The 23,554-nt window shown below is 41.2% G+C and overlaps 1 protein-coding gene across 5 annotated transcripts in view; it reads right to left on the reverse strand.

The window, feature by feature from the left end:
• Positions 1–3,714: 3,714 nt before the first annotated feature.
• Positions 3,715–23,554, reverse strand: part of LOC133211069 (core-binding factor subunit beta-like) — a 58,552-nt gene continuing 38,712 nt past the window's right edge. For all 5 annotated transcript variants that reach the window (XM_061351145.1, XM_061351142.1, XM_061351144.1 and 2 more), the window contains exon 6: positions 3,715–4,166. In XM_061351145.1, the coding sequence (XP_061207129.1) occupies positions 4,098–4,166 (69 nt within the window). In that variant the 3' untranslated portion in view covers positions 3,715–4,097. The remainder of the gene's footprint in view (positions 4,167–23,554) is intronic.

The raw sequence follows: 23,554 nt of genomic DNA on the forward strand, positions 1-23,554 counted from the left end.
CACAGGATGGGTTCCTGAGCACAGCTGTAATAAGAGTAGGGTCCTGGGCTAAAGGCAGACAAAAAAAAAAAAAAAAACAACAAAAACAACCCCCCAAAAACCCAACCCCAAAACCAACCAAACAAAAAACAACCCCCAAAAAAACAGAAGTGCTGCCAAGACCCTGTCAGGCCACACAACTGCAGTACATGCAAACACTCCCAAAGCAGGAGGCAGGTCCCAAGTTATTCACAAAGCAATCGCCTATGTGATTTCAGTACATGACCACCACTGAGGTTCAATATTAGATACTTGAAGTTATACCACCTAAGATTTTTGCAGCTTTACAAGAGCTTTGCAGGTTGTCGTGGTTTAACCCCACCCAGACAGCTTGTTCACCCACTCCCCCCCCTCTTCTTGCCCTCCCCCTACTCCTGGAGGGATGGAGAGGAGAATCAGAAAGAATGCAACTCCCACAGGTTGAGATAAGAACAGTTTAGTAACTAAGGTATAACACAAATCACTACTGCTGCCACCAATAATAGTAATGATAAAGGAAATAACAAGGGAAGAGAATACAACACCTCATCACCAGGCGACCGATAACTCGCCCCCCCAGCCTGACCAAGCACCGACTGATACCTCCTCTAACCCTGCAGTCCACCAGCCCTTCCGGGTCCCTCTCCCAGTTACATCCTGGGCATGATGTGCTGTGGTATGGAATACCTCTTTGGTCAGTTTTGGGTCAGGTGTCCTGTCTCTGTTTCCTCCCGGCTTCCCCTCCTCCCTGGCAGAGCATGAGGCTCACAAAGTCCTTGGACAAACCAAAACATCATTGTTTTTCAGCTCTGTTCCCAGCTGAAAGTCAAAACACAGCGCTGCACCAGCTACCAAGAAAGAGAAAAATGACCTTAAATCCATGACTCATATGCAGATAGACTCCACAACTCCCTAAAGTTGTAAAGTAGGTATGCCTTTATTCAGCTGAGGCGCATGGGGGATTACTTCCTCCAAAAGCATGCGCACCCCAGTGATGTTCTTCTCTATATTTATCCTCTAAAGTACTACATATGCATTAGGTTATACAATACGTCTATACATATTCATATCCTATCCCCGCTTCATATTATAATGAACTCAAAGGTCCTTTGCACATGCATGGTGCCCCCTCTGGTCATGGGCAGGGGTCTTAAGATGAAGTAAATGAGTCTTCCTCCTGTGGGTAGGGGTCTTCAAGATGAAGTAAATGAGTCTTCCTCGGGCCTGAACTTTTCACCTTTAGTCATCGCGCATGCTCCCTGGTTGTTTGGTCACCGTCCAAACCGAAAAGTTGTTCTCAGCTGGTTTAGGGGTCCAGAGGGCAGGAACCACCTTACGGTCCCTTCCTCTTATCAATAGCCTAACATCCTCCCATCCTGCTTTGGCAAGCACAATAAATATTAAGCAGGCAGTATATATTGTTTAGCAAACAACTGCAGCCCCTAATAAATCATTCCTTAACCCTAACTGTCTTGCATCGGTTAACCCCTCGCACCAACCTTTATATAAATTGGAATAGCTTCCTTATTGGGAGGTTATGTTCTGGTACTGCATGGTAAGGCACAATAGGTATTTGCTGAGCGATATATCTGTTGAGTAAGCCATGTAACTTAAGCAATACAGAATCCCAAGAACTTCTCCTGATGTTCACAATACCCCCTTGTACAACCCCCCTGTACAATAGTCCACATCATTACCACTGGATGTCACTATTGCTTTAAGCATGGACACCAAGGCAGACCTGCTTAAGCAGTAGGTTGGAAAAATCACCCCATAAACATCTAACACATGGGTACAGACTGGCAAGAGGTCAGAAATAAATTTACAGTGACCTGTTTTCACTACACAATTTTATTATGAAAGTTAAGCTTACAATACAAAGAAGCAAAAGCAATCCTGTAGCTTAAGGCAACTCTTACAGAAGATGAATTCAAGAAAGATGATGCAACTTCAGTTTAAATAAAAATTATGAAAAAATAAAATTACATCAATAAATTAAAATGCACTTTAAAAAGTCTGCACTAACTAGCAGAGTGTAAGAGCTTGTGAGCTTAATGCCAGCATTAAGATATCAAAAGCAGCACAACAGGTCCTTTCCAACCCTAACTATTCTATGATTCTATGATAATGGGGGAAGTTCATTATTTGCACAAACATAACATTAATATCTGATAGCATAATTTCCTGTGCACTCATGGTGTAAAACCACTGCCCCAAAAGTTAGGGAAGCCTTTTAAAATACACCTTCAGACTACTCCATAAAAAAAATACACAGATGGGAGAGGAGCTCCAAGGCTAGGGATGCATGCAGGGGCATGCAGGTGTCCCTTAACTTATTGCAGAAACTTTAGAAAAGTTCTTTCTTTGGGGGAAGAGCAGCAAGAAGACTATATTGTCAGAGAGTGAAAAAAGGTTCTTTTTCAAGTGAATCACATTTAAAGTGAAGTATCAAATTATTCCTACTTGATGACTTTATCACAGTTTACTGTTATTGACATTTTGATGTGAATGTTAAATATTCATATTAACATAGTCTCCTTCACATTAACATCTGCTTACATTCTTGCAAGACCTCTTTTGTATCAATTGTTTTGCAATTAGTGAAGAATGTAATTATCTACATCATAAAATTTAATAATGATTTAACTGTTCTATACCATACGAAGTTTAACTTTGAAATAATTTTTAAAATACTGAAGCCAGATCACCTACTTAAAAAAAAAATAAAAAAAAATTCAGTGACAGTTTAATTCATCAGGCTGTACAGGAAGCAAAACATTTTAACAAAGCCAAAAGACATCACACTTCCAATCTATTTTCTTCAAATATTGGATGCAATGAAAAATTTGGAACATGTCCATTCACCATCACCCCAAATAAAACAAGATAATTCACACAAATTCATTCTAAATCTTAACCTGTTAGAAAATGCAATATATACTGCAATGTAGTCTTAATTTGCATAAGACTGTCTTATGCATAGTATGAGATTCTCTGCACACAGCCTCATCTCATCTTTTTCCCATTCAGCACTTTACAAAAAGCTTAAGTTATAAATTATACTTAAAGTAGCTGTCTTAAACATGACTTAATACATATCACCTTTTGTTCCCAGTTGAATCAGATGGTAGAGTTGCAGTATCCCTTTGAAGAACTAGTTTAAAAAAAAAAAACAACTGAATAAAACAGAAGCCAGCCTGCAACTTCCTGAGTTTCAGTAAAGTACTACATACAGGGGTATAACCACCACCTAAACTTCCTTCGTAATAAAAATATGAGACAGATACTGGGGCAGAATGCATTATTAATGCATTAAAATTACATTTTAAGATTTTATCCTTTAAAAAGTGGAACCAATGGATTGTTAGCAGTTAAAAGAATACTACAAATAATATTTAAAACTCCACAAAGTTTGAAAAGGGATTCCAACAGCTCTGATTCACTGGGTTTAGCTTGGAAATAATGCAAAATAATGTCAGCAGTTTTAAAGCCTTGCAAATTTAGAAAAAGTAGTAAAAGGAAGTTAAGAATGTATATCTAAAAGCAGGAGCACAATAAGTACAAAATTCCAAAAGCAGATTAAGAAAAAAAAATAAAATAAAAAAACCCACAAAAGACCCCACCCAAAGAAAAAAAACCCCAAAACAAAAAACACCAAAGAAACCCCACAACCACCCCCCAAAAAAAACCCACCAAGCCAAAACACACAACCAACCAAAAACCAAAACAGAAAAAAGCTTTAAACTTGTAATATCTTGACCTATTTAAGTGATAATTATTAGGTTTGAGAAAAATGGTTTTATAGCTGTATAAGTTTCTATTTCACTAAAATAGTACCAACAAAAGTAAGTCTGTATAGGAAAAAAAACAATTACCACTGGCTACATACTTAAAATGGGAAATGCAGGTATTGTAACACATAATGCAAAGTATGGCAGTTCATGGTGATTCCGACTGCTGCAGGTCAGGAAGAAGACCATACTATACCCAGTTATCACAGTTTCTGGTCTTTTATTAAATCCTTTGTCAAGTAGAAGCAATGCATGGGTGCAGACTCATGGTACACCTGCCACTGTTGATTAATGTAGCTTGAGATCATTGCCACTTCCTCGGTTAGATCCAGGATTAAGGTCTTGTTGTCTTCTTGCCTGCATTAAGACAGACATATTTAGGATCAAAAAGAAAGAATTTAGAAGCTATCAGTTAATTTCTTTAGCATACTAACATGACCAAGACCATAAACAATTCTAAGGCAGAAACTTTACATTTCAAGCAGTAACCAATCTGGTCTGGGAGCAGGCAAGGCTGGTGCTCTGGGGAGTGAGTGTGCACACACACATGCACACTCATACTACCTCAAAGGCTCTTCTGTAACCAGACTGAAACGCTTCTACACATCACTTCAGCCATCAGCAAGAGACTTCCAGAATGGTTAGGCAATAATTTTGTGTCTTTTCTTCCAGAACACATTTTCTTTCCTGTAAATTTCCCTGTTAACCTTTTTTGTAAACATTTTCAGGATCAAGAGTTGTAGGGATAAAGGCTAGATGACAAAGTATGTTACAACACTGTCCAATAGATCTCCCCTCAGCATTTTTGTGTTAGAAACATTTACTTTAGGATTGTCTGGAATAAACATGATATACATAACCCACCAGCATCACATAAACTGTAGAATGACACACATTTTAACACTTGTGGTTTTACCATAGCATACTGGTGCACCTGTAAAGTTAGCAATAATACAAAACTGAGGAACTCTAGTACTTATTACAGCCCTGTGTTAAAAAAAAAAAGTAATGTAAGTTCTCCTTTAAATAAGTAATTCTGTTAAACAGTTTGAGTTGACATTTTAAAGAGGAAGTTATGGATGGTCATTCATAATAATATCAGTCATCAGACATCACTATCTACTTTCCCTACCTGTACACATGCAGGCTGCTCTCAAGTAGCACACACAAATGCTGCAGGTAAATACTTTAAAACACTGATATACTGGAATTTTAAAGCAATACTTCAATTCTGGGAACATCTAATATATGCTAACTGGTTTTTAAGACATTTCAGTGCTGATACTTTTATTACACAAACATTATTCCATGTAGCTCCATTAGTTTCACCAGCTGCAAAACAAACAAACAAAACAAAACAAAAACAAAACAAAAAAACCACAAAAACCCAACAAACCAAAACCAAAACCTCTCTGGAAAAATGCAAATTAAGTGACCACCTCCCTACTTTGAAAGGTTTGTCATTTTGTTGAAAGAGGCAGGAACAGACTTAACCCTCTGGCACATACTGCCACCAACACCTTCTCCAATTTAGATCTTTCTTTGTTCACTTCTTCCTTATCTACCATTTGCATCTGCCTCATTGTACACTCCCAGCACAACTGGTCAGCTTAACCCAAACAGAGAACTGTTACTTCCTTCTCTCATTTAAATACCGATTTAAAGTGACATTTTCCTTTCATGCGCAAAGATCCCATTCTAATGTACACAGAAATTATTCAATAAATCCCTCTAGTAATCTGCATGTTCCCAGAGAAGAAAATTCCCTGCCTTTCTTTAGTGGTTGTATTGCCATTCTTGTTTTGAAAGCACCCTTGCTATTTTAAATATCACAATTGCTACCTACTACATTTATGCATCCAGTACTGCTGTTGCATTTTAAGTATATAGGGGCAAGAAAATCTTGCTCTGTTCTATCTACAACAGTCATACTCCAACAAAAAGAAACAATCTGCTTTTCCTACATGCAGAAGAAACCTGAACAGGACCACAATGAACGGGACAACTGACATTACTACTGCTGGTTGTCATACTTTAAACACATCTGGTAACTCAAAAACACACAGCCACTCATTCACTCTCCCCGGCCATGAAAGGATGGGAAGGAGAAACAAAAGAATGTAAAAGGCATGGGCTGAGATAAAAATAGTCCAGTAACTAAGGTATAAAATAAAACTACAACTGCTACCACCAATGATAATAATAATGAGAAGGGAAATAACAAGGGGAGAGAATATAAAAGGGGAAAAGGAAAACAATAAAACACAAGTGATGCACAATACAATTGCTTACCACCCAACCACTGACACTCAGCCTGACCTGAACAGCTATCAGGGCCTTCTGGGTAACTCCCCCCAGTTTCTATATTGGGCATGACGTGCTGTGTTATGGAACACCCCTTTGGCTAGTTTAGGTCAGGCATCCTGTCCCAGCTTCCCATGCCCCTCCTCACTGACAGAGCATGAGACTGAAAAAATCCTTGAAGGGAGTAAACATTACTTAGCAACAACTAAAAACATTAGTGTGTTATCAGCATTGTTCTCAGACTAAAGCTGAAAACAGCACTGCATCAGCTACAAGGAAGGAGAAAAATAGCTGTTACAGCTGAACCCAGGAAAGTATCCACCCCTTATTCCATACCATCTACATAATGCTCAAATCACCTATTTTTCAATATACCATTCCTTTTAGTCTCATATACACACATGCACACACAAAGAGAGCACTACCAATCCCTATAAAGTTGCTGAATTCATTCAGTCCATGTAGTCAGGCTCCATCACTTGTAACAGACTTTCAGGGCAGGAGAGACAGTGTGTAGTGTTGGATTACTGCCTGCTAACAACACCACTGAAGACATCTGGTCACTGCTGATCTCGTCTGGTTTCAAAGTTGATTCTTTCTTAGAGTGATGATCAAAAGGAATTCAGGGTCAGTCGATGGTGACCTGAGGACAGTTCTGCTGCTGTTGGCTTTTCCCATGACTGCCACAGAAAACATATGGACCCAGTCAGAGATCAATATGATCAGACAAAAGCTGTTTATTACAAAGCCTTAAGTCCTTATACACTATTTCTTACATGCACTTACAGTGATTTGGCATATTATGATTGCATACATGCCTTGAAGACCCTTAGCAACTAACATATAATTGGTTAAGCACAGGTGTGAGAACTGAACCTCAAAAGCTTACCAACAGTCCACAGTTTTCATAACTCAGTGAATTCCAGCTGCTTCTTATCTTGCTTGCTTAAGCTTCCTCGGGCCTCTCATGGCCTTGCTGTATCTTTCAGGATTATTCAGAGTTTATATACCAATTATCCATTCTCCTGTGAGAACACTGCCTCCACACCATGACTTCATGCTCTGCTGGTGATCATGACAGCACAAACCTTGTTTTAAAAGGCCAAAGCGGTCAAAATGGGCATCTAGCTGATGGGCTATACAAGTGTTATATAGCAAGCAACAGCATATAATTAAGTTCATTAAGCGTTTTACCCCAAAACTAAATCCCCTTGAAGTACACATCAGACTTCCCATCTTCCTGCATTACCTGCCAAGTATATTCAGGTCCCTGAGCAAAAGCAATCCCACGAGTGGGTTTGCCTTTACCTGACGCAGGAATAATCCAGACTGTTTTCCCCAGCAAATTCTTTCTGTACACTACAGGAACTTTATCCCCCTCTACAGTACGCAAAAGTTCTGACTGGACTGGGCCAGACCTGCTGGCAGATTCCCTACTGTTGTCCAACCAGGTCGCTTTTGCTGTGTACCCCAGTGTTTGAAAGTCCACCACCTAGTCCATTCAGTGTAGTTTTACCAGCCCATTGTACTGTTGGATTTTCCCAGAGTCTGGCGCATGGTAGGGAATATGATACACCCACTCAAGGCCGTGCTCTTTGGCCCAAGTGTCTATAAGGCTGTTCTGGAAATGAGTCCCACTTTCTGACTCAATTCTCTCTGGGGTGCAGTTTCAACACAAAATCTGTTTCTCAAGGCCCAGGATAGTGTTCTGGGCAGTGGCATGAGGCACAGCATATGTTTCCAGCCACCTGGTGGTTGCTTCCACCATGGTAAGCACATGGCACCTGCCTTGACAGGTTGGTGGGAGTGTGATATATTCAAGGTGCCAGGCCTCCCCATGTTTGTATTTCAGCCATCATCCTCCATACCAAAGAGACTTTAACCACTTGGTTTGCTTAACTGCAGCACGTCTCACAGTCGTGAATAACCTGGACAACAGTGTCCATTAAGTCCACCCCTCGATCACAAGCCCATCTATATGTTGCATCTCTGCCTTGATGGCCTGAGGTGTCATGGGCACACCAGACTAAAGAAAATTCACCCTTAGGTTGCCAATCTAACATCATCTGAGCCACTTCAATCTTAGCAGCTTGATCCACCTTGTTGGTTATTCCAGAATTCCTCAGTGACCTGACTGCTCAGTACATCAGCATCTACATGGTGTACCTTCATCACCAGGTTCTGTACCTGGGCAGCAATATCTTTCTACAGTGCAATAGCCCAGATGGGTTTACCTCTGCATTACCAGTTGCTCTGCTTCCATTGCTGCAACCACCCCCACAGGGCATTTGCCACCATCCATGAGTCAGTATAGACATAAAGTACTGGCCACTTTTCTCGTTCAGCAATGTCCAAGGCCAGCTAGACGGCTTTCACCTTGGCAAACTGACTCAATTCACCCTCTCCTTCAGCAGTTTCTGCATCTTGTCCTATGGGACTCCAAACACCTGCTTTCCATCTCCGATGCTTTCCCACAATACGGCACGACCCATCAGTAAACAAGACATAATGCTTGTCACTTTCTGACAGTTTATTATATGGTGGGGCCTCTCACCTTCCAAAATCTTTCCCTCTGGCCAGTCCATGATGACTTCTAGAACTCTTGGACGACTGGGATTTCCTATTCAAGCCTGTTGTGCAATTAGTGCAGCCCACTTACTCCATGTAGCATCAGTTGTATGATGTGTAGAGGACATACTGCCTTTGAACATCCAGCCCAGCATGGGCAACCTGGGTGCCAGGAGGAGCTGTGCTTCAGTGCCAATCACTTCTGAAGCAGCGTGAACTCCTTCATAGGCTGCCAGTATCTTCTTTTCAGTTGGGGTATAGCTGGCCTCAGATCCTTTGTATCCCCGACTCCAAAAACCAAGGGGTCGACCTCGAGTCTCCCCTGGAGCTTTCTGCCAGAGGCTCCAGGTAGGACCATTCTCCCTGGCTGCGGTGTAGAGTACATTTTTTATATCTGGCCCAGTCCGGACTGGTCCAAGGGCTACTGCATGAACTCTCTCTTGTTCAGTTTGTTCAAAGGCTTCTTGTTGCTCAGGGACCCACATCAAATAATTCTTCAGGGTCACGTGATAAACATGAGTTACAATCAGAGCGTAATTTGGGATGTGCATTCTCCAGAACCCCACAATATCTAAGAAAGCTTGTCTTGCTTTGCTTTCTTATTAGTTGGTGGAGACACTGCTGTTATCTTGTTGATCACATCTGTGGGGATTTAGTGACATCCATCTTGCCAATTTATTTCCAAAAATTGAATCTCCTGTGCAGGTTCCTTGACCTTACTCTGGTTTACGGCAAAACCAGCCTCCAGAAGCATTTGGATTATTTTCTTCCCTTTCTCAAAAAATTCTTCCACTGTATCGCCCCACACAATAATGTTGTTAGCGTACTGCAGGTGTTCAGGAGCTGGCCCCTATTCCAGTGCAAGCTGGATCAGTCCATAGCAGATGGAAGGTCTGTTTCTACCCCTGGGGCAGTGAATTTAAGTTAGGCACAGAAGAGATTCAGAGTAGCCCTGTGGAGAAGGACTTGGGGGTGTTGGTCAATGAGAAAATTAACATGAGCCAGCAGTGTGCGCTCGCAGCCCAGAAAGCCTACCGTACCCTGGGCTACATCAAAAGGAGCGTGACCAGCCGGTCAAAGGAAGTGATCCTGCCACTCTGCTCTCGTGAGACCTCACTTGGAGTACTGGGTACAGTTCTGGTGTCCTCAACATGAAAAGGAGATGGAACTGTTGGAACAAGTCCAGAATAGGGCCACAAAGATGATCAGGGGGCTGGATCACCTCCTGTATGAAGATAGGCTAAGAAAGTTGGGGCTGTTCAGCCTGGAGAAGAGAAAAATGCATGGAGACCTCATAGCAGCCTTCCAGTATCTGAAGGGAGCCTATAAGGATGCTGGGGAGGGACTCTTCATTAGGGACTATAGTGATAGGACAAGGGGTAAGGGGTTAAAACTTAAACAAAGGAAATTTAGATTGGAAATAAGGAAGAAGTTCTTTACTGTAAGGGTGTTTAGGCACTGGAATGGGTTGCCCAGGGAGGCTGTGAATGCTTCATCCTTGGGTGACATGGTTTAGTGTGAGGTATACCTGCCCATGCCAGGGGGGTTGGAACTAGATGATCTTAAGATCCTTTCCAACCCCAACTGTTCTATGATTGTATAATTCTATGATTCCAAGTGTACTGGACCTCCCTCCAAGTAAAATTAAACTGTGGCATGCACTCTGCTGCCAGGAGACGCACCTCCAAAGGCTGAGGGCTCATTTCTTGTGCAATTGCTTTGTCAATTCCTCTTTCCCCATCAAGTGATCCCAGCTGCTTGGCTTCCCTACCTTCCAGTTCGTGAATGCTGGACCCATTGTCCCAGCATTGGAGCAACCAGGTGAACATGTGCTCCCCTGGAAGATGGAAGTAATCTTTTCGCATATTCCGCAGCTCGTTGGAGGTCCAGGATTCAAAAGTTATCTCTTCCTCTGATTCCTGTATTAATAACTCTTGGTCATTAGCCATCCCCTCTAGTACACGCAGCGTGTCTTCATCTTTCTTCACTACATTGGTTACTCTTTGTGGCTGTCATTTGCTTTTACCCTTGCTCATAGGGCAACTGATATTGGCACAGATTGGTCCTTTGGTTCAGCTGCAGTCTGTCACTGTGGTTGGAGTGGCTGCAGTGTCTTTCAGTGGGTTTGGAGTGGCTGCCGTGCTTGTGGGTTGAGCAGCTGCATTGTCTGTCACTTTGCCATCAGATCCAGAGGCATCTTTTTCCCCTTGAAGGTGGTGAATAGTGTTGAGCAGGGTTCTATAGGTGTAGAGCAAGCCCCAGCATGTTGCCATGAGTTGTCCCTCTCTAGTATTGCCAAGACAAGAGCACACCTCATTTACTAGTTTTTCTAGATTTTCCACTTGTTCAGGGGTCAAGTTCCCAAGCACTGGAGGGCCCACTGGCCTAGGTGCTTGCCCATACAATCCCACACATCCTGCCACTCATGACAGTCCAGCCTCAGGGAAAATTTCTTGGTGGTCCTCACATATCATCATTTAATCCTAGACAAGACCTGAGCCTAACCCTGATTAACTTTTGAAATCAGATGAAATAGAGTGTTCTCAAGGTGATATGGCTGTGGGTAGAACACATGTAGTATTTGTGGCAACATGCTGATTCCCAGCAAAAGCAGCAGGCATGTTTCAAGGGTATCCAAAGGCCATCCAAAACCTTTAGAATTCTTAAGTGCTGCTCTAAATAGCCTGGTAGGGAAGCAAAGGGTGTGAGGAAATATCTCCTTCATAGGCTGACTCTCTGAGGACAAAAAAAAAAAGCTGTCTAATTGCTCAGCAATTGCATTATATGCCTCCCAAAGTATAGGGGCAATAACCACGGTGAGAACACATGACAGACCAGTTTAATGATCAATGATTCTACTGTATTACAAGTCATTGCCATGAAGTACAGCGAAACAATAACCTTAGCCCAGGCCCCCCAGCCGATAAACACTAAAACAGCAAATACTGGCTATAAGTAAGGTATGACATGCTGAAACTCTGAGACCAAGCGCAACAACTCTGAGAGCAAATAAATCAACATTGTGACAAGTAACTATTAATCTGAAATGATGAAAGCTTATCACAAATACGATTAGACACACTCTGGTTAGATCTGTCATTATCTCAACCCTTCATGCCCCATGTTGGGCACTGAAATGTCATGGTTTAAGCCCAGTTGATAACTCAGAACCATGTAGCTGCTCGCTCACTCTCCCCCCTTTCTTCCTCCCCCCACTCCCAGAGGGATGGGGAGGAGAATCAAAAGAATTTAAATCCCAGGGGCTGAGATAAGAACTGTCCAGTAACTAAGGTATAATACAAAACTAATACTACTACCACCACCAATAATCACCATCATAAGGGAAACAGCAAGGGGAGAGAACATAAAAGGGGGGGTGGGGGGGGTGGGTTGTGTGTTGTTGCTCACTACCCACCAACCAATACCCAGCCTGACCCGGAGCAGCCATTTGTGCCTTCTGGGTAACGCCTCCCTGTTTATATACTAGGCATGATGTGCTGTGGTATGGAATACCACTTTGGCTAGTTTGAGTCAGGTATCCTGTCTCCTTCCTCCCAGCTTTCTATGCCCCTCCTCACTGGCAGAGCATGAGAGACTGAAAAGTCCTTGACTGGAGTAAACATTCCTTAGGAACAACTCAAAATATCACTCTGTTATCAGCACTACTCTCAGGCTGAAGTCAAAAACACAACACTGCACTGGCTACTAAGGAAGAGAAAAATGACTGCTACAGCTGAACCCAGGACACATAGGAGTACTAATATTCTAACAGACAAGTTACTAACAAAATAATCTTGACTTGAGGTTACACCAACACATGAAGTATTCCCTTCAATGCTCTTACACCTATGCTCTCTTCAACCCTGTGATCTCTGAGCTTTTCCCAAACTTAAATATAGTCTAACTGCTACAGACTAAAATTCCTATCAAAAGAATGATGCAGTAATTTCTGTATAACATTTTCTTCTTAATTAAGGTAACTTCCATTCATCAAATCATTCACTTAGGATTGTGACTCTTTTGGACAAGGATCACACTGAAGCATTTGCATCTCTTACTGGGACACTTAGGAAAAACAAATCTAAGCATAATGGTGATTAAGGAAGGTGGCACCCAAGCAGTTCCTCTAGCAGCCAAGACAGTCAGATACCACCATCCTCCTCTGCCCACTCAATCCTGACTGATACTGCAGCTGATCATGAATTCCACAGTGCAAATCAAACTCCTTAAGCTGGCTTTGAGAAAGCATCTGTAAGTAGCCCCTTCCTGTGCATGTTCAGAGGCCTCAGGCATATCCAAGAATAATCAACTCCTTTTACCACAAGTTCATCAGGAAAATAAAACAGTCCCACCATGTGGTTTACATGATAGCTCTGAGAAAGCAGAACTGAGAAAGTTGGAAGTAAATTTAGTGAGGATGGACAGGGCTGCCATGAAGATGGCCCTTCCTCTCAATGAATCACCTAAAAAATACCCCAGCAGGCAAAACTGTGACCTCTGAATACTAGGCAGTGAAATCACAAGTTCAACAATATGCACTGCATATATAACTTGGAACACTGGTGAAGAGCTAATGAGGAAGGAGATAATTTGAAGGGCTGTCACAAAGAGTAGCCAAAATAAAGTCTCTCCACAGACAACTTGACCACAATTCTTTAATTGCATTCTGGCAACTCCATACTGCTGAAACAGAGCAGATGCATTATGTGCCTTGGCACATCACCTATAATTTACTAAATAAGGGAAAAAATCAGGGTATGACAAACTAAACAGTGAACATTTGGATTCTCTTAGGACTGTGAACCTCCTGAAAATAATTTAAATAAGACACCAAAACAAAATGCAAACCTAAGAACACACTGCAGATATTTTTCAGAAAGTATACAACCACAGGACAAGACACGCACCCAGACAAAAACACACCCAGCCAAAAAATCTGAAACAGAAAGCACCATTCAAAGATGACCAGTTCCAATCAAGCACACCTCTCCATGTTAGTCCTGCTAAGCTGAAGCAGACCCACATCAAGAAAAGTGACAAACTGAAAGCTCTTCTCCAAGCTGCTGGTTAGCTAGAACCTCTTCTGTAGAGATTTAAACATGGTTAAAATGCTGACCATGACTCCACTTTAGTCACCTTTATTCAGTAGAAGAGATGGAGTGGAAAAAAATTCAGCCTTCTCAGAACTGAAGTCACCAAAACCAGGCCCCCAGAATACAGTAAGAATGACAGCTTACATATAATAGGACTTACTTTGGTCACAGTCACAGCCTGATAAAGCACTCTGTGTGCTTTCAGGTATCTGCAGGGCTTGAAGATACTCTCCTCAAACTTCAGTTCTCAGAAGAGCTTTAGCTACAGCATCAAAAGGACCCCATCATCACTACATAATGCACCTACAACACACTGGCACTCAGTAGGGGATAAGATTTTTACCACATTCCTAGCAGGTATAGCTATCAGCATAAGACTTTGTGGCCCAGATCCAGTCTCTGGAAGTTGTTTACTGGCCATAACAGCTATTTTGCACTTGTTAGAGAATAGTGAAGTTTTTCTCTGTAACTTTGTTTTTTTTTGTAACTTTGTGTGGTTGTTCTATCATAAAACTTCCCTCTTTTGATATTAAGGAAGGGGGGTGTTTTATGATGGGATAAACATATAATAATAACAATAGAAGAAAGCATAGTAGAAATAGTTATATTTTATATTTTAAAGGTTTATAAATTAATAGAAGGCCTTTATATGTGGCTGAAGCTTTGCTGTTTTAAATTTTAGCTATGCTGCAGATTTAGCAATAACTACGCCTGCGCCATCCTGTAACTCTGTACCATCCTGTAACTGTAGTTCTTAGCAACAGAAACTAACTTAACCATATATGGTACAGGGAGTGTAGGAAGGAATGAACTGTGGAGCTATACCCGAGTAGAACCGAAACTTTAGAAAGCCAAAAAGCATACCAGAAACTGATAAGAAAGTGCTAGCATCCACACAAGGGTTGGGATATGTCCCAGTAAGGGAAAGGTGAAGAGGACGACCTGAGGAAGACTTCTTACTTCATCTGAGGAAGACTCCTTACTTCATCAGGACGACCACCAGAGGGGGCTGCGCAAGCGCAGAAGAGGCTGATGCCGTAACATTTATGATGTGGCAATCCTTAATGAATATGTATTAGTAGATGTTGTAACCTGTGCTAAATGTGTATAAATTGCGAATGCGATGTGACGAGGCCAGAGCCAGATTTGGGTGCGTACCCCTGGTTCCCCAGCGCTGCAATAAAGCACCTCATATAACCATTCCGGTGGTTATGTGTTTGTTCCTACGCTAACACACTCACCTCTTCTTTTCACTTGAACTTGAGAAGAAGTAACCTTGATCTTTAATTATAATATCAATCACTATACAAGAAATGGAAAAGTCTCAAATTTAGTAAGAGAAACTATACTGAATGTCAAAATAAACAATTTTCTTAATAAAGGTCATACATAAAATTTTTTTAGCACCTACCTCCATCAAGATTTTATTTTAAGCTTCCAATGATCTAATTCTAAAAACAGAGTACTCCTAAACACACATCAGTCATGTTATATTCAGAGTCTGCTCTCACACCACTAGCTACAGAGAGCTATAGAGCATGACCAGGCCAAGGAACATAATTTGCTTACCAGTCCTGATGCAGTCTCCTGCCTGAAATCTTCGCAGCAGTTGCACCTCTGTTTAAAAGCTATTATGAAGCTACAGATTCTAATACCACCACATTGATAACTGGACTAAGATCAAACCAAGAAAAGCAGCAACATGGCAAGTGCATAGCTCAAGCGCTTTAATAAAGAATAAAACTTTTTACTTTAGTTTGAAAAATTTTCTGGAGGGGGAAGTGAAACTCTCCCTTTTAGAAAGTATTGTTTGAAAGCTGGTATAAAGGTTATCATTATTGATTACCTCTAGAAAGTATTCTTCTATTGCTCAGACCTTTTCTAACCTTCACTGACTGAAAGATGACGCTTATATTACAGTATTGCCTGATTTGCAAGATTGATCTCCTCTCTACTACCCTAAGCATTGACTCTGTACAGCACAAATTGTTTTTGCAAGATATGCATTCCATAGCATTTTTACAGAAGTACCAGCTACTGAAAGTTTTTGTGAAGCAATGAAACCATCTAGTCATAACCTTACAGGCCTACTTGTACTATACTCACATTGTAAAGCCTTTTGAGGCAATGCATATTCATACACATACTTTATTTTCTAAATTGCACTGTATTCATCCTGAATATAAACAGGTCATATACAGATGTTCATACACAAATACTTCTACATACACAAGCATATACCCACTCTGCATTCTCCACCACATATGAAGAATTAGCAGTTTGTGTTTCTTTCTTATCCAAAAACCTGCATTAAAGGTTATACTATTTTTATATTGTTGTCAGTTTAGGAAGCACATACTGTAAATATGTACATACAATAAGTAGTAATTAAACTCATTCTAAATTAATCAGTTTGATAAGAAGAGAAAGAAAAGAGAAAACCTTATTGTAATACTGTATTTTCTTCTGAAGCCAGTTATATTTGACAAAACATAGAGAATTTATATACACTAACAGGTTCATCTTAAATCTACCCCCCCCCCCTTTTTTTAATGACAACATCACTGTCTAGAGCCTTGGAAGAACAGAAAAGTTCTACTACTCAATTTTGTTGTTTATTCCGCAGCACAATGAAGGACTTTCAAATGAGAATTTCATGCAGTTTCACAAAATGGCTCTGCTTATCCATTAACATAATTTATATTTAGCAAAAGCCCACAACCAGACAGATCACTAGACCAGACTGTTTCAGGGAAGAACAAACCACTCTGCCTCTTTACTCATGATGCTGCCAAAATAGAGTGCATGGCAGTAGCAAGGTAAATGAAAACAACATAGAAAAGTGACATTTAAAAGATCCTGGCTGAACAAATTATGTTGTAAAACTAAGAAAAAAATCCAATCCACCTCCAAAAAAGGAGCAATCGGAAGAAAATCCTTGGCTAAGTTCAAGAGTAGTAGAGTAGGACAAACTGTGTGCTCAAACAGATCACTTAAAAACCTGAAATTAGTTTGCCTATACAAACCAAACCTTTAGAAAAACAACTATCTGCACACAGCAACACGAGTTAAACTCTTCTCTTTACCCACCTCCTTGAAATCCAGCTTTGTGCCTGCTGCTCCAGTGAAGAGCTGAAGGAAGCACCTGCTTGCTGCTTTTCTGGACTGAACACAGGCTGTTACTTGCAATGTATTCTAATTTCACCAACTGGGGGCTGTTTAAATCTCTCTCTGGACAGTGTAATGCTGTCCTGGGTTCAGCTATGACAGTTATTTTTCTCCTCCCTAGTAGCTGGTGCAGTGCAGTGTTTTTTGCTTTAGTCCGAGAACAACACTGATAGCACACTAATGTTTTTAGCTGTTGCTATGTAATACTTACCCCCATTAAGGACGCTTCCGAGTCTCATGCTCTGCCAGTGAGTGGAGGGGGGGGGGGGGCGGAGCGAGCAAGCAGCTGCATGGTTTTTGAGTTACCAGCTGCGCTTAAAACATGACCATTTTGCATCATGCTGCTATGGTCAGAACACTGAATAAAAAGCCACTTCTCATCCTGACACTAAACTCTGATCATTCATACTGAAGCCATAGCAAACAGAAAACACTAGTACTGACTCTATCCCCTTGTGTCGTGGCTTAGAAAGAGTGAAAATTAAGCATCTGCCTTGCTGATAATCCTTTAGCCTCCTCCATCTCTTCTAGTAGTTTGGCAAAGGGGAACATACAAATACTTCAAATTCATATACCTGTTCAAAGGCATCAAGCTCCAGAACACACCCTGAAACAAATGGCCTTGGACCAAGTTCCCTGTTGTGAGGCACTTGTCATGGGAAGAGAATTTTGCCTTCAACTAGTACAAAGCCCCTAAACAGTGCAAGCTTGACAAGTAGATCAGTATTCCTAAACTGGCAAAGCTTCACACAACCACTGATTTTTACCATAGTCTTTAACTGGGGATAAGGACTTCCTTCATATGTATCATTAAATATTTACTGTCTCAGGATTCCAATGTTTCTGTAAAAGTGAAAGCCACTGGAATTATTAATTTTGAAGCCATTAAGAACTCACTGACTTCAAAAGCATCTTTGAAACAAAAGAATCCTGAACAGTGAGACAGGGTTCGTAGTAGCTGATGTGACCAAGCTACATAAGTTGATAGAAAAAAAACAAAAGCATCTTGTATTTAGAACTGAAAACATTAAAAAAACAACAGAACAAAGTTCAAGTTAGAGGCACTTAATTTCAATAAAAATTCCTAAATCCAATCACACCCTCATTACATTAGGGGAGTGCTGTAACTGCACAGAAATTTGATCACTTCTGGAAATTTAAGCATAAGCTACCAAAGACTACTGATTTGCCCTTGGACGCAAAAAAAAAACAAAAAAAAAAACACCACCAAAAAAACCCAAAAAAACCAACTTTCTTTATGTGATTAAAGGAAGGAAAACAAACCTGACAGCACTTCAGGTTTGGGTTTTCTGGGGTATATTTTTTTTTGTTGGTGCCTTTATTTGGTTGTGTTGGTTTGGTTTTGGATGTTGCATTTTGTTGGTTTTGTTTTGTTTGGGTTTTTAAATTTTGTTTGGTTTTATTGTTTGTTTTGGTTTGGGGGGGGTTTGTGGTTTTGTTTGTTTTTTAATTTGTTGGGGTGTTTTCGTGGTTTTTTAGGATCCTTAAGAAAATTAGTATAGTAATTACACCCAAATTGCTAATGTACTTGCTATTTCCCCTTCAAAGTATCACCAATCTAATATTCAGTGCCACATACAAACAAACCACTTCTACTCTTTTCAACAACCTTCCTTAATCATTCCTAGGCAAAGATACACCACTTTGTTTTAAAAGTCTACAGCAAGACTTAGATTAGGGAATGTTTTTTACACCGAAAGCTGTATAAAGAACTGAATCTGATCATTTTCATACGGTGCCAAGCTTTGAGTGGATGTTTCCAAAGCACTGACACCTGTTTTGGGTAGGAGTGGGTGAAATAGCTCAAGATTCCCCTCCCCCACTGAAGCAGAATCTGGTCTCAAAGGCATTTCAGCTGTAATTCTACTGTCTGAAATATCCCAATTGTATGCAGTTTTGCAGTTCTTAAAATAGTCTAACGCTGATGAGATCCTGTTCCAGGTATGGCAATTCTGAGTTTTACTCTCCAAGCTTAGCAGGAAAGAAAAATTTTCAGTTTTAGTGATGATGAAAGGTATATAGCTACTGTATTGAAAAGATTATGTATGCTGAGGGGATCTTCATCTGTGTGTAGTGTAACATACATGAAAAATTCACTTACCACACTTAGAACCCACCTTTTCTAGATATGAAAACCTTCAAGTGCAACTAAAGATATTTCACCTACTGAAATTGCATAAACTGCACACAATCACTTTGGACTAATGTTTTTATAGCTGTCAGCAGCACAACTATCAATACGGTACAAGCTGAGAATGTGAATTTCTGCATTACTTTCTATTGGGAATTCTGTATGATGATCATGAGCACCTTAAGCACTTACTGATTAAAGTTCATTTAACTCTGCCCAAACACTGCACTGAACACAACGAAAGTGAAAGTCAAGGAAACAATTGTATGGAAACTTGATTACTCCTTAGGAATATATTGTAAGTCTATCTGAACTCTCTCCCCTGCCCTGCTTTAAAAGATCCCTATTTTTATGCAGTTTTAAGATCCAGACTGCAAAAGACCATTCTAGATATACAGCCAGGACACCTTTCTCCAAACAAAAATGAAAAACTGAAATGTAAAAAACACTAATTATAGAACTACAAGTAATTGAGGCAAAGATCTTTGTTATACATATTACACATGTACAGTAAAATAAAATCTAAGTATGCATAACAATTTATTTAAATTATTAAAATCCTGTATTTGACATAACAAATTTGAAGTACCTTTTGACAAACTTTCATTCTGCTTAAGCATATTTCAAGTCAGTAATTCTTCCTTTTCTTCCTTTCTATAGATGATCTACACCAGTGCTTTAGAGCTGGAACAGTGATTACTATTGCTTTAAGAGAAAATGTCTACTGGCAGCTACTAAGGATATTTAATAACAACTGCCTACTGCCTTATTAAAAGACAGAGTCTTTTCAGAAGTTATTGAATCCAGCTCCTGCAGCTGGCCAGTGATGCTGCTTTTTTGCGTCTCAGTGTCACAAGTTCTGATGGCTGTCACGATACCCCAAATACCCAATACTACCTCAATCTCAATGTTAATGAAAAGGGTTTTTGCACATCCTAGCTGCAAAAAAGTTTCTTCTGCTCTTGGAGGAAAGAATAAGTCTCACAGAACTTCAGAAGTTATTTCAGGAAGCTTCATTCTTTTTTTAACCTTCAGCACTCAGTAATCACGTCAGCCTCTCTGTAGTAACAGGAACGGTGAAGAAGGGCACAGTAAAAGAAAACAAAAATCAAGAAAAGCTTGAAGTAAATTGAGGTCAAGGACACGAGGCAGGCTTGAAGTTGCTACTGTGTTGTTAGAATTAAGGCAGGCTGTCACAGATCTCCATGAAGAGCTTTAAGTTAATTCGACCATCTTGTTGAACTGAACTTACAAGCAGGTTCCAGCTCTGCTATGACAGAGGCAGAAAACTTCAGGTAATCTCACTGTTGTTCCAAAGATCCAGAGGCAGCGAGGCCTCCAAGGCTACAGCTGACACCTGACCTGGCTACATTAACGTTTGCAAGGAGAGGCACACCAGTCATTCCTTCAAAGAGAGATATTAATCTCTGCATCTGCCTCTTTCCCCTCATTCTCATGCTCACTGCCTTACAATTGTACCTGGAAGGGAAAAAAGCTTATCTAGTCTCAATTATCTATAAAGATGCCAGAAGAAAAGTAGCTCAGCAGTAACAATAATCAAGTTTTCTAAAATCCTGACATCCTGGGTTCAGCAGTAGCAATCATTTTTCTCAGTCTGAGTAGCTGGTGCAGTGCTGTGGTTTTGACTTTCAACCTGGGAAGAACTCTGATAAAACCGATGTTTTTAGGTGTTGCTAAGTAATGTTTACTCTGACCAAGGACTTTCCGAGTCTCATGCTGTGCCAGGGAGGAGGGGAAGTCATGAGGAAACAGAGACAGGATACCTGATCCAAACTAGGCAAAGGGGTATTCCATACCACAAAATGTAAAGCCCACTAAATAAACTGGGGGCAGTTACCTGGAAGGGTTAAATCACCGCTTGGGTTGGGCGGTGAGAATATCAGCGACTGGTATTCTCTTCCCTTGTTATTTCCCTTATCATTATTATTACTGGTGGTAGCAGTAGAGGTTTTTTGTTATACCATAGTGTTCTTATCTCAACCTGTGGGAGTTACATTCTTTTGATTCTCCTCCACATCCCTCAGGGAGCAGGGGGAGGAAGGGGGAGAAGTGAGCGAGCAGCTGAGTGGTTCTGGGTTGCCAGCTGGGCTTAAACCACAACACCTGAAAAAACAGCAGATTGATCACATTTGATTACTCCGTGAATAAAGAGTTGGCTGGATAGCCACACACGAAGAGTTGTGGTCAATGGCTCAAGGTCCAGTTAGAGACCAGTAACAACTGGTATCCCCCTCAGGGATCAGTGTTGGGACTGGTTTTGTTCAACAGTTTTGTTAGCAACACGGACAGGAGGACTGAGTGCACCCTCAGCAACTTTGCCAAAGACACCAAGCTGTGTGGTTTGGTTGATAATCTAGAGGGAAGGGACAGCATCCAGAGGGACCTTGACACACTTGTGAGGTGGGCCGATGACAACCTCATGAAGTTCAAGCAAGCCAAGTGCAAGGTCCTACACCTGGGTTGGGGCAATGACAGGCACAGCTACAGGTTGGGCAGAGAAAAGATTCAGAGCAGCCCTGCAGAGGAGTTTGGGGTGTTGGACAATGAGAAACTGAGCATTAACTGGCCTCAGCATGCACTCGCAGATAAGAAACCAACCATATCTTGGGCTGCACCAAAAGAACCGTGACCAGCAGGTCAAAGGAAGTGATCCTGCCCCTCTGCTCTGCTCTCGTGAGACCTCTCTTGGAGTACTGTGTACAGTTCTGGTATCCTCAACATAAGAAGGACATGGAACTGTTGGAACAAGTCCAGAAGAGGGCCATGAGGATGATCAGGGGGCTGGAGGACCTCCCATACGAAGATGGGATGAGACAGTTGGGGCTGTTCACCCTGGAGAAGAGAAAGCTGCATGAAGACCTCATAGCAGCCTTCCAATATCTGAAGGAGGCCTATAAGGAATGCTGGGGAGGAACTCCACATTAGGGACTGCAGTGACAGGACAAAGGGTAATGCGTTTAAACTTCAACAAGGGAAGTTTAGGTTATATATAAGGAAGAAGTTCTTTACTGTGAGGGTAGTGAGGCATTGGAACAGGTTGCCCAGAAAAGCTGTGAATGCTCCATCCCAGGTGGTGTTCAAGGCCAGGCTGGACAGAGTCTTGGATGATATGATTTAGTGTGAGGTGTCCCTTTCCCATGGCAGGGGGGTTGGAACTAAATGATCTTAAGGACCTTTCCAACCCTAAATATTCTATGATTATAGTAAAATTGGGTTGTATTGATGAAGCAGGAAGTAGAAATCAGTAAGGGAAAACATTAAAGTATTAGTTTTATCTCTGTTCTCTTGCCCAAACTACAGCCCACCTTAGCTTGACAACTTTCCTTATGTATTACTCATCCTCTCACAGCTCTTGCCTTCCTGACATGCCAGAGCAGCTGGTTTCCATTCTCTTTCCTGATCCCTCTCTGCTATTAAAGTATCAGCTAAGAGACAGATCAGTTCTGTAAACAAACGCACAGAACAAGTGTACACTTAAAGCTTAAGTACCCACAGAAAAGATCATGTACAGAAAGAAAGGTGTCATGGTTTAAGCCCAGATGATAACCCAGAAAACCACACAGCTATTCGCTCGCTCCCCCCCCCCAATTCCGGAAGAATGGGGAGGAGAATCAAAAGAATGTAACTCCCACAGGTTGAGATAAGAACACTCCGGTAACTATGGTATAACAAAACCACTACTGCTACCACCAGTAATAATAATGATAAGGGAAATAACAAAGGAAGAGAACACAAACACTCACCACCCACCGACCAATACCCAGCCCGACCTGAGCAGTGATCTAGCCCAAGTAACTTCCAAGTAACTGCCCCCAGTTTATATACTGGGCATGACATGCTGGGGTATGGAATACCCCTTTGCCTAGTCTGGGTCAGGGGTCCTGTCTCTGTGCTTCCTCCCTGGCAGAGCATAAGACTCAGAAAGCCCTTGGTCAAATTAAACATTACTAAGCAGCAACTAAAATCATTGGTGTTATCAGTGATGTTCCCAGGCTGAAAGTCAAAAACACAGCACTGCACCAGCTACTAAGAAGGAGAAAAATGACTGCTACTGCTGAACCCAGGACAGTATCCACCCCTTATTCCATATCATTCACATCATGCTCAGGTCCCACATTTTCAATATACCATCACTCTTGTTTCATATATATATAAACATATCCATACACGCAAAAATAGAGATACCATTCCTTAGTGCATGGACCAAGCCCTATAAAGCTGTTGAGTTCATCAGGTCCATGATGTCAGGCTCCATCTCTTCTAACAGTCTTTCATAGCTGGAGAAGCTGTGTGCAGTGCTGGATCACTGCCTGCTGATGATATCACAGAACTCATCTGGTTTCATCAAAGTTCATTCTTTGTTGGGATGATGGTAGGAGGGAAGTCAGGGCCAGTCACTGGTGACCTGAAGACAGGTGGGCTATAAAAGTGCTACATAG

Source organism: Neopsephotus bourkii, unplaced genomic scaffold (genome assembly GCF_033783945.1).
Source record: "Neopsephotus bourkii isolate Nb327-2 ecotype Australia unplaced genomic scaffold, CSIRO-AGI_Nbou_v1 NB_558, whole genome shotgun sequence".
Taxonomy (NCBI): Eukaryota; Metazoa; Chordata; class Aves; order Psittaciformes; family Psittacidae; genus Neopsephotus; species Neopsephotus bourkii.